This window comes from Cyprinus carpio, chromosome B2, assembly GCF_018340385.1.
Source record: "Cyprinus carpio isolate SPL01 chromosome B2, ASM1834038v1, whole genome shotgun sequence".
Lineage (NCBI taxonomy): Eukaryota > Metazoa > Chordata > Actinopteri > Cypriniformes > Cyprinidae > Cyprinus > Cyprinus carpio.
In genome coordinates, this window is record NC_056598.1 from 19,214,232 (window position 1) to 19,225,656 (window position 11,425).

Genomic DNA, 11,425 nt, shown 5'->3' on the forward strand with positions numbered 1-11,425 from the left:
TGTAAACCCTGTCTGAAAGTATTCCAATAAACAGTGGAAGAATGTAGGCTTATTTGAGTCTCATCTAGAATGTATTTGTCAGAAAACTACACACTTTTAAAGACAGACAGGCAAATGTTATGTGTGAAAGTTATGTGTGAAAACTTGTTTATTTATTTATTAATAATTTACTATTAAATATGAACTTATTTTATTTAATATAGTTGCCAGGGCAACATTTCCATTTGTTTTTTTATTTAAATATATTTTCATTGTAATTAAGTTTATTATTATTATTATTATTATTATTATTATTATTATTATTACATATTTTAATCATTTAAGCTACTTTAATCATTACTGATAGCTACTTTTGTATTTGATGCTGGTTTGATCATATAGGTAAGTAATAATGCTGAAATTACAAATGTATTTTCTCCGAATTTAACTCTCCGTCATTGCAGTGCGTAAAAAGTTGCAGGACTTTTATTCTAAAACGCCCATTTCCTGTGACCGTCAGGAAACTCACATAAAAAAAATTAATAAAAGTGGATGGATGGTGTCCCGTAAACCCAGCGGTTGTATTGATATTATCTGGCCAAATCTCCACGACTTAAAATTCAACCTGGATCGATTTAATGGACAAATAAGGTGAGGGAATCACGCCTCTTCTGTCATAGTCTTCACAATGCGTAACGCCACCTTTGAAAAACTGCTAAAACAGTAGAAATCCGATACTTCGATCAAGCTAAGCTAGGGCTAATTGACACTCCGTTAGCCAGTATGTAAACAGTGAGTCTCGCTTACAGAAATATTTAAACCTTGACCTTATGTGTATTAAACCCATACTGTTTTTATAGCTCTGCCTAAAGCGTGTCAATTCTGTTAGCGCGTAAGCTTTGCATTAGGAATACTCTGGGCCCTGTTAAATTGATTGCAAACATCACAAGACCAATCTTCAATACGTTATCAACGTCCACATCATTATTGAGCTGATTTGTGTATATATTTGCCTCACATTTCTATTTTGCTGCATTGTCACATTTCAACATTTCACTCTCCAGAGCAACCAGTTACCCCACATGAGTACAAGTTATATTATAATAAACTACACTAAATAGGTCTTAAACGGAAAGCACTGGAGTTAAATTTCAATATGTAAGAAGTCCACGTGTTTTTATTTGTGAAGGAACATAGAGTCAGTGAATTCATTTGTGATGTTTACTATGGGCGTGTGTTGTGCTCATATTTGCTCGTCATGCTGCTTTCAAGCTTGTTTGCGTAGAGTTCAAACTGCTTGATCTCTAGATAATATATATTTTTTAAGATAACTCAACATTTGGCGTATAGTTCAGATTGCTCTTGCATGCACAAAAGAGGCATTTGAAATCATTTCGGCATGTTTTGAACATATTTTTTGTCTTTTATATAGTTTCCATTTAGCAGATACTTTCTTCCAAATTGACTTCTCACAGTCAAGTCACCTTTATTTATATATCATTTAATACAATGCCAAAACAGCTTCACAGTTATAAACAGGAAATAACAGAATTAATTCAGTTATGAAACAAATGTAAATTTTACAGTTCATTTACTGTAAAGTCCATCAATAATGACAGCTGTAAGCACCGCATAAAATATGACTGTTTTTTTTTCTTTTCCTTAGGGGCACCAGTGCGCGCACAGATACCACAGGAATGGATATCACAAGTCGCTGCACCCTTGGTGACCCCAACAAGCTCCCAGAGGGAGTTCCTCAGCCTGCCAGGATGCCCTACATCTCAGACAAGCACCCTCGGCAGACCCTGGAGGTCATCAACATGCTCCGCAAGCACCGAGAGCTGTGCGATGTGGTCTTGGTGGTGGGAGCCAAGAAGATCTATGCGCACCGTGTGATCCTGTCAGCCTGCAGCCCCTACTTCAGAGCCATGTTTACGGGGGAACTGGCCGAGAGCCGACAGACGGAAGTTGTGATCCGGGATATCGATGAACGGGCCATGGAGCTGCTCATCGACTTTGCTTACACCTCACAGGTATGCATTCCTATTGCTGTATGTTCAATATTAAAGTTGCATTAAATGTTCAACTACTGTAAATTTTTATGCTTCGTATTGAAGCTCAATATTAAACTTTAAACCAGCTGACATAAGTTGTTTGGTGGCCTGCAGGTGACTGTGGAAGAGGGAAATGTGCAGACTTTGCTGCCTGCTGCCTGCTTGTTGCAACTGGCAGAGATTCAGGAAGCCTGCTGTGAATTCCTGAAGCGGCAGTTGGACCCCTCGAACTGCTTGGGCATCAGGGCCTTCGCCGACACTCACTCCTGCAGAGAGCTGCTGCGTATTGCTGATAAGTTCACCCAGCATAACTTTCAGGAGGTGATGACTGACCTCCACACACCCTCTATTGTGTTGAGAATGAATGTACCATGACTTTGAACTTGACCCTTTTTGTTTCCATTTCTTACTTGTTTTTGCTGTCATTGTGTACCACAGGTCTAAATATATTCTCTTTACTAATCATAAGTGATATTACAAATTTGGTAACACTTTACAGTTAGTAGTTTGTTAATAGATTGGGCAACATGAACAACAGCATTTTTAAATTGCATTAACAAGCATTAAATTGATTATAATTTATATTGATATAAGGTTAGTAAAGATTTTTATTTCAAATAAATGCTTTTCTTTAACTTTCTATGAAATCAAATCCTGAAAAAAACACTGGTCAGAAAGTGTGGGAACACTGTAGAAGCCTCAGTTGTGACTTCCTCGTATCTAATTTTAGCCATGCACTCAACTTTTCCCTCAGCTAGTTTAGGGTTTCCCTGATGACTGTGCAACCCTGTTATTTTTGACTCATGGGAGGAACCCCCACTGCTGGTATCAAATTAACACCCTGCATTTCTTTATTTAGTTTAAAAGGGTCATGTACACTATCATGGTTTTGACTCTGTTTTTTACAAAGAACTGTTATCTGTTTGGTGAAGTGAAAAAATGATACGTCACATGAATGTTTTTTGATCATTTCTGCTTTTTAGGTGATGGAGAGTGAAGAGTTCATGCTGCTGCCAGCCAACCAGCTGATAGACATCATCTCCAGTGATGAGCTCAATGTTCGGAGTGAGGAACAGGTGTTTAACGCTGTAATGGCCTGGGTTAAATACAGCATCCAGGAGCGCAGGCCTCAGCTGCCACAGGTCAGATATAAGTGTATAAAACACTAAAGACACACTGCTTATGGTAGATGCTCATAATATGTAATAAATCAAAGATTAAAACAGGTGTTCTGTTTAATATTATTCTGGAAACAGTGATGCATCATTTAATGAATAGCAATGTTTAAAAGAACAGAATTTATTTGAAATTGAAATCCTTAAAAACATTATACATGTCTTTACTGCCACTTTTAATCAATATATAGCATTCCTGCTGAATAAATGTAACAATTTCTACATTATATTATAATATATCTCTTTAATAATGACTAGCTCACAGGCTTTTGAACTTGATAGTTCTTTGTTAATTACATATAAATTAAGTTAGACTTGCATCAAAGGGATGCATGAGATGAATAATTCAAAAGACCACTCCTCTGTTTTATCATGGCAACAGGTTCTGCAACATGTGCGTCTTCCCCTTTTGAGCCCGAAGTTTCTGGTTGGGACGGTGGGTTCAGATCCTCTAATCAAGAGTGATGAGGAGTGTAGGTGCGTTGTTTACAGTCACTTTTAAAAGTTTTTCTTTTTTAAAAACTTTTTTGTTTTTGTTAATGGGTGAAGATTGACCCCTTCGCCAGAGTCCAATATCTCTGAAGCATGAATAGACTCTAAAGAGTTTAACCACTGCAGGTCTCTATACTTTTTTTTTTAGAGAATTCTTATGATTTTTTTTTTTTTTTTTTTTATGAAGTGAGACCAGACTTAGTTTAATAAAATAAAATAAAACCTTTTGTATTCGTGTGTTTATTTATTTATTTATTTATTTTTTAAATGTATTTATTTTTCTATTTTTCATTTGTCTCTTGCCTTGAATATACCATAATAGCTGATAAAGTGCTCAATTATAAACAAACAATACTGTATTTTGTGCTTTAATCATGTTTGAATATAATATTCTATAAACATATAAAACCTTTTTGGAGACCGTTGCAAAATTCATATTTTATAGATCACCTTGATCTTTCGTCTTGCCTTGCTTAGCTTACAGCCATTTGCAATTCATCATTCTGTATCATACATGTTTTCATTTCTCTATTAACATTTAAATTTAAAATTTCCATTCCATCTCTAAACTGTGATGCATGAATCAACATGTAGAGACTTGGTTGATGAAGCAAAGAACTACCTCCTGCTACCCCAAGAGCGCCCCCTAATGCAGGGACCTCGAACCCGGCCCAGAAAGCCTATCCGTTGTGGAGAAGTACTGTTTGCTGGTGTGTTTTTAGCAGCTATATCTTAGTTCTATTGGTTGATTTTTTTTGTTTGCTTTCCAAGATTTTCCCTTTGTGCATCTGACTTCTGTTTGTGTGACTCAGTGGGAGGTTGGTGCAGTGGCGATGCTATCTCAAGCGTTGAGCGCTATGACCCTCAGACCAATGAGTGGAGGATGGTGGCGTCCATGAGCAAACGGCGCTGTGGAGTTGGTGTCAGTGTTCTGGATGATCTGTTGTATGCAGTTGGCGGACATGATGGCTCATCTTATCTCAATAGTGTGGAGAGGTGCTGCTTGATTAATACAAATGAATCAGTTGTGTTAATGAATGAATCCTCAGAGGGTGAAATTAAATGCATGAAATGAATTATGGATGAAAAATTAAACTTAACATGCCTGCCTCTGCTGGCTTTGTCAGGTATGATCCCAAGACTAACCAGTGGAGCAGTGACGTGGCCCCTACTAGCACCTGCAGGACCAGTGTGGGTGTTGCTGTTTTAGGAGGGTATCTGTATGCCGTCGGAGGTCAGGATGGTGTTTCCTGTCTCAACATTGTAGAAAGGTTAGTATTAAGGTAATTATGCAATTATCATCTAAATATCTAAATGGGCATGGCTTGAAGTTTCCTTTAGGAGGGGATTTAATGAGATATTTGCTATTCTTTAGGTATGATCCGAAAGAGAATAAGTGGACTCGTGTTGCCTCGATGAGTACCAGACGCTTGGGTGTAGCTGTAGCTGTATTAGGAGGTTTTCTTTACGCAGTAGGCGGTTCAGATGGCACATCCCCATTAAACACAGGTAAATACTGGAATATGTAGAGGCAGAACTCAGTTTAAAGTGATCAGATATTGCTATGTTTGTAGTTTATATTTGAAGTGTCTTCTGTATTTCTAGGAATAAGTGCAGTTGAGGAGTGTTTTGGAAGTATTAGATTATTATTCAATAAAAGAAGAACATTACAATATTGGCGTTAAAAGTTTGAAATCGTCAGTTCGGTCAAATTAGTTATCATTCAAAGTTTCAGTAGTTGTAGACAATACAAGCTTTTTGTGAAATGTCACAAAAAATGTACTACAGCAAAAAAATCTATTGAATTCACTTTCTTGTTAAGTTAAATAGGAATATAAAATTGAAACAATTGAAAAGAATTGTGTAGTAAAGTAAATGATGCTTCAAGAGTTTTATTATAGGAGAGGGGGAGGTTTCCCTGTTTTAGTCAGTGTTGCTTGATTAATATTAACATGATAATAAACAGATTCATACTGTAACTGACTGTATTTACATTTAATATCTTGCCAAATCACCAGTACTGGTATTTTTAACATCCCTAATGATTTATTCAAAACTGTTCAAAAGTTTATAATCGGTACTATTATATTTAAATAAATTCTTGTATTGAGCAAGTATGCATCAAATTGATCAAAAGTGACAGTAAAATCAGTTACAATGTTACAAAAGTTTTCTAGTAGTCAGATCAGCATATTCGGATTTCTGATGGATCATGTGACACTAAAGACTTCAGCTTTGCCATCACAACAATAAATGACAAAAAATGAAAATATATTAAAATAGTAATAATATTTCACAGTGTTACCATTTTTATTGCATATTTACTCAAATGCAGCATGGTGAGCATGCAAAACTTGTCAAAAGCATTTACAAAATCTTACTGACTCCAAATGTTTGAATGTAGTGCTGATTGCTGTATTTCAGATATTATACAGCAGAATGTATATTAATAGTGATTTTGTTTGCAGTGGAGTGGTATAACCCTCAAGAGAACCGCTGGCATACAGTGGCACCCATGGGCACCCGTCGGAAACACCTGGGCTGTGCTGTATACCAGGATATGATCTACTCTGTGGGTGGCAGAGACGATACCACGGAACTGAGCAGCGCAGAGCGATACAATCCCAGAACCAATCAGTGGTCACCTGTGGTCGCAATGACGTCCAGAAGAAGCGGGGTATGTGAAGAAGAGGCTGAACTTGTTTCAGCCTCTTAAAAAAGATATTGCCCAGCAAATCAATTCTCTCTGTTGTTCTAGGTTGGTTTGGCAGTAGTAAATGGCCAGTTGATGGCAGTTGGAGGGTTTGACGGTACCACATACCTAAAAACTATAGAAGTCTATGATCCTGATGCCAACACATGGAGGTATTTACACTACGTGTTTTTTTTTTTTTTTGTTTTTTTTTTTGTATCACTGTTTCCACAGCAGCACAATTGATTTCAACATAAAATGCATGAAAATAGAAAACGGTTATTTTAAATTGTATTCATATTTCAAAATATTGCTGTTTTTACTGTATTTTTGATCAAATAAACATTACAAAATCATAATACCCAAAGCTTTTGACTTAAACCATATTCAAATCATAGGTGATTTTTCCAGTCATTGATTGATTTTTTTTTTTCCTCCAAGCTGTATGGAGGAATGAACTACAGGAGGTTGGGAGGTGGCGTTGGTGTAATAAAAATGACTCACTGTGAATCACATATATGGTAACACCTACAGTATCCATCTCTCAGCTTCACCATAGCTCGTGCCTCATAGAGACATTGTACATCATGCAAGAGGAAAGCCTGTTAAAAACTGAGTATTGTCTCCAGTTACTTAGATGGCAAGGGTACCATCTTCTGAAGCTGCTCTGAGGAGACTCGCCTGGCCATAGAGCATCACTCCATTTGGTTTTTACATTTGGTTTCTCTTTCATTCTTGAGAATAGCCAAAGGCAATGTTTTGAAGAGAAAAACAGCAGCTAGAAAAGCATCAGCCAGAGTGTTTTTTTTTTTTTTTTCTGGAAGGAACTAGGCTTCTGCCAGTCTGATGCATTGAAGAATAACTACAGTAACCTGAAACACATCACTGGGGATTGGTGTGAATGATGCTCGTTCTTCCAAATGAGCAAATGTTTTCCTGATTGATGTTCTAGTCTGAATTGGATGCACTGTGATATCTTTACCATTTCTTTAAGTTTAGGTTTTTACAATGAGTTGTACACTGAGCATTAACTGTTCCTCTGCATTTTACCAGATGTAAGCAGATAAGTTGATTTATTTTTCTCTTTCTTTGGTGTACTGAAAATGCAGTCCCTCCTGAAACATTGCAATCTAATGAAGGCTGTAAAAGAAGAAAATAAGTTATTTTTGAAGCAGTCAAAAACAGGTTTGACGTATTATCAATTTGTTTACTTTTATGCAACCGAACGCATCAATGAACCAGTCCATGCACTTTAATCCACTAGGTTTTTCTATTAAAGTTTGTATTATTATTATTATTTTTTTTTTATATTGTTGGATGTGTTGTGTTATGCAAGTATGAGGACCTAAGGTAAAGATAGATTTTTCATAATCTGAAATTTTAGAACAAACTGGTTTGCAGTAGTAGCCTGCACGTATGCTCAGAAACTTAATGTAGAGCTTGTTACTGAATGTGAGATGAATCTCTTTGAATTGTTAACCTGCCATTTACTTTTTTTCTTTTCTTTTTTAAATGAACACTTGTTTTCCCACAGGACAGTTATGTGTTCTAATCTTGGTGTTGAAATACGGTTACATAAAATCTATCTTCCATGATCTTATTTAATTTTAAAGCTGTACAGCTGTCTACATTTCAAAACTTTGAAAGTGGAAATAAAATATCCAAAGAAAAATAATCCAATTGTTTGCAGTCATTGAAATTGTTTATTGGTGATCAACCTTTTTCCATGAAGTTTAGATCAGTGGTTCTCAACCTTCTTTACTCTGAGATCTCTTAAAATATAAATTGAAAATTCAACTTGATACAAAAGGTAACTCAATTCAAATGCATTTTGTTATGCACATCTTAGGTCCTTTTCTGATGTAAATGTTTAATGAAGGGTGTTTTGAATGTACAACAGTAATATGCAACAACACAAACAGTCTATTTAAATTAATTACAAATAAGAATCCAATCGAATCCTAAAACTAATTTCTGAACTACCATTAAAACACAAACTTCTGCTCACCTGTTTGCCTACATGCTTTGTAAAATGTTCAACATTTCGATTGTTAGATTCTGATGTTGTTGGCACTGCTAGCAAAACGTAATCAAATAATTTCAGAGGCCCCTGAGTCAAAACGCATCTAAACAACCAAAATTAAGCCACTATTCATTCTGTAAAGATAACAAATATACCTAAGTGATTTGTACACTTTAAAAGGTTCCCAATGTTTGTATAAAATATGTTACAATATACTAATAGACATATTAATGCCTATTTGTGTGAACTACTTATAAGAACATATGTAGTAGTGATAAATTTACACATAGTTGATAATCAGGTTTATTTGTGATAAATGAGTTGCATCACATTAATATAAGCCTAAGACTCATACGTTATTTGTCTTGATAAATCTCTAGCAAGTCAAAGAAAAGAAAACAGGCATCCGAAAACAGAATAAAAAGTTACATTTTAAAAATTGTAAAGCAAACATAGACAGCACACAAAAAAACAAATATGAGACAATAAGCTTTAAAATATATAAAAGTTTAGATGTCATAGAAAAAAACAACAACAACCAAAAACTGTATTTACAAATCTAAAAAAAAAGGATTTTAGGTTGGCATTTTCAAGAGAGCAGATTCTGTCAGCAGGGTAAGTAAGGTGGTGATGTAGTCACTGTTTCCAATCTGAAAGAGAGAAAAATCAAAAGTTGTAACAAATACGACTGCAACTCTTGCTGTGTATACAATGATTAGATACGACTCATAACAATTACCTTGATTTTCCCATCAAGATGTGCTGATCCCAGAGCGGTAGATACTTTTACGAGTGTACCAGCAGACAGGTAGATCTTAAAATGTCGAAAAAAATGAGTCTCCAGCCCGTTGATGAAAGACTGGACCTCTTTAATATCAATCTTGTCGTCTGTACTCTCCTCTGGGTGAATGCTGTTCCAGAGCTCCCATGCATCTTGTGGGTTAACCGTATACGAGACATCCAGGGGTGGCTGTGTCGGAAGGCTCCAGGCCAGTTTCAGATGCCTGATATTGCAGGTGGGATGGCAACCAGTCCACAGAGCGGCCAGCCAGTTGAGAGTGGTGGAGTTTAAAGCCAAAGAACCAAAGTTGCAATCAAACGCCCTCTCAAGCCAGGTTTTTACCAGGGTTGTAAGAGACTCCGATCCGCTTGTGCAAAACAGAGGTAAGCTGACAAAATCAGAAGGCAGCGACCGCAGGTACTCCGGATCACCATTGACGCATGTGAGCCAACCACGCCAGACAACTTTCGGTGCATCTGCAGCTGCAGCAAATGCCGGTTTGGACTGGATCTGAGGGAATAAGAGAAAAATTAACATGAATGCGGCATATTTATATGCTTCCATTCAAAAGTTTGATCGGTAAGACTTTTTGAAAGAGCTCTCTTATGTTTGCCAAGGCTGCATTTATTTGATACAAAATACAGTAAATATTGTGAAATATTATTATTTAAAATATCTTTATTTTAATAGTTTTTCAAATGTAATTTAATCCTGCGAGGGCAAAGCTGAATTCTCAGCAGCCATTACTCCAGTCTTTCTTTCAGAAATCATTCTAATATGCTGATTTTGTGCACAAGAAACCGTTCTTATCATTATAAAAATTAAAAACTGTTGTGCTGCCTTATAGTATTGTAGAAACTGCTATTTTTTCAGGATTCTTTGATGAATTGAATGTTTTTGTAGCAGTGTCAATGTATCTATCGTGACATCATTTAATGCATTATACTGATTAAAAAACATTTTTGAACTCAAACTTTTCATATGACACTTTAGAAAGGATTCTAGAATGCTGATTTTGTCTTAAATAATTATTATGGTTGAAAACTGGGTTGCTGCTTAATATTTTTATTTTTGTGAAAACCATGATGCATCAGGATTAATTAATGAATAGGAAGAGAAGCATTTGTTACATCATACATGTGTAACTTTTGATCAATTTAATGCATCTTTGCTGAATAAAAGCATTTATTTCTTAAAACAAAAATTAACTAATTATCAGCCTGTTCAGGCTTACCTGAATGAAAACGGTCTCAGCATCCTCATCAGTTTCAGCCAGTCCAAGAACTGCAGTAAATGTGACCTTAAATCCCGCTTCTAACCCAACTTCAACCGCAACTCCTTGCTGCTTCTCTGCTGCGATGAAGGCTGCGAGGTGTCTGGAATATGATTTCAGCTGTGTATGTCTGAAGTGATGCAAAGGGGTGACATATGACAGCTTCCACTCATTTTTCACCAGAAGAGCGATATGCTCAGGGTCAACCTTATTCTGTAGAAAAAAAATAAAGACATTTCACACTCAGTCCATTCCATCTCATACTGAGATGCTGAATGAGTCTTTTGAGTCTCTTACAGTGATGAGTTGTGATTTGGCAGCCCCTCTACTGGTTGGGACCTTCAAGACTGTTAAATGTCCGGGTGTTTGCCAGAAATATGAGGGTGCTTCCACACAGCTCCGACCATAACTTTTGCTTCTACGAGTAAGAGGTCTGCTGGCGGGAGTGTTGACGGCACTGCATGGGTAATACCAGCAACAGATGTAACGTTAGTTATTAATAACGACTCTACTACTAATGGAACCAAAATGATCAACAACTTCTGTTTTAATGACAAAATATGTTATATGTCGTAAGTGTACGTTTACAATACACTACACTTTGAGGTTTTAAAACATTTAATCAAACAGCTTGTTCAGAAAACAAAAGCGAACAGTTCAGACAACCGCTAACTACTATTAGCATTTCGCTAAAGCTGTGCATGACCAATATTCGTTGTATTAAATGAGACGCTCATACGTGTTGTGATTCAAATTAAAATTATGCGCGACAAAACGTTTTAAAACAAGTTTACAATCTTATATATGTCATACCTGCCTCTCCCCTCCATGATGAACAAAAACACACCGAGCCAAAAAAAAAGCAGGAAGAAGATTTGAACATCCCGCTTTCCCACCGTGCAACGGGGCGGAGCAGGAATACTAATCGATTGCTTCTAGTAAGAGTAATATGTGTC

General features: G+C 36.3%; 2 protein-coding genes across 3 annotated transcripts; one reads left to right on the forward strand and one right to left on the reverse strand.

Annotated features, from left to right (window-relative positions):
• Positions 1 to 486: 486 nt before the first annotated feature.
• klhl20 (kelch-like family member 20) lies at positions 487 to 8,067 on the forward strand. 2 transcript variants are annotated; one of them, XM_019117595.2, is made up of 12 exons: positions 487 to 630; positions 1,646 to 2,012; positions 2,148 to 2,354; positions 3,017 to 3,175; positions 3,591 to 3,685; positions 4,295 to 4,410; positions 4,513 to 4,696; positions 4,828 to 4,983; positions 5,076 to 5,209; positions 6,169 to 6,377; positions 6,459 to 6,565; positions 6,833 to 8,067. In XM_019117595.2, the coding sequence occupies exons 1-12, from the start codon at positions 536 to 538 to the stop codon at positions 6,915 to 6,917; spliced, it is 1,914 nt and encodes a 637-aa protein (XP_018973140.1). In that variant the 5' UTR covers positions 487 to 535; the 3' UTR covers positions 6,918 to 8,067. The 2 variants fall into 2 exon arrangements, with proteins under 2 accessions (XP_018973140.1, XP_018973148.1); XM_019117603.2 differs by having other exon boundaries at positions 4,828 to 4,971.
• Positions 8,068 to 8,700: 633 nt separating this feature from the next.
• Positions 8,701 to 11,412, reverse strand: cenpl (centromere protein L). The gene is made up of 5 exons (XM_019117619.2): positions 11,283 to 11,412; positions 10,767 to 10,926; positions 10,431 to 10,682; positions 9,155 to 9,706; positions 8,701 to 9,065 (listed from the first exon to the last, which is right to left on the reverse strand). The coding sequence occupies exons 1-5, from the start codon at positions 11,297 to 11,299 to the stop codon at positions 8,991 to 8,993; spliced, it is 1,056 nt and encodes a 351-aa protein (XP_018973164.1). The 5' UTR covers positions 11,300 to 11,412; the 3' UTR covers positions 8,701 to 8,990.
• Positions 11,413 to 11,425: the final 13 nt, after the last annotated feature.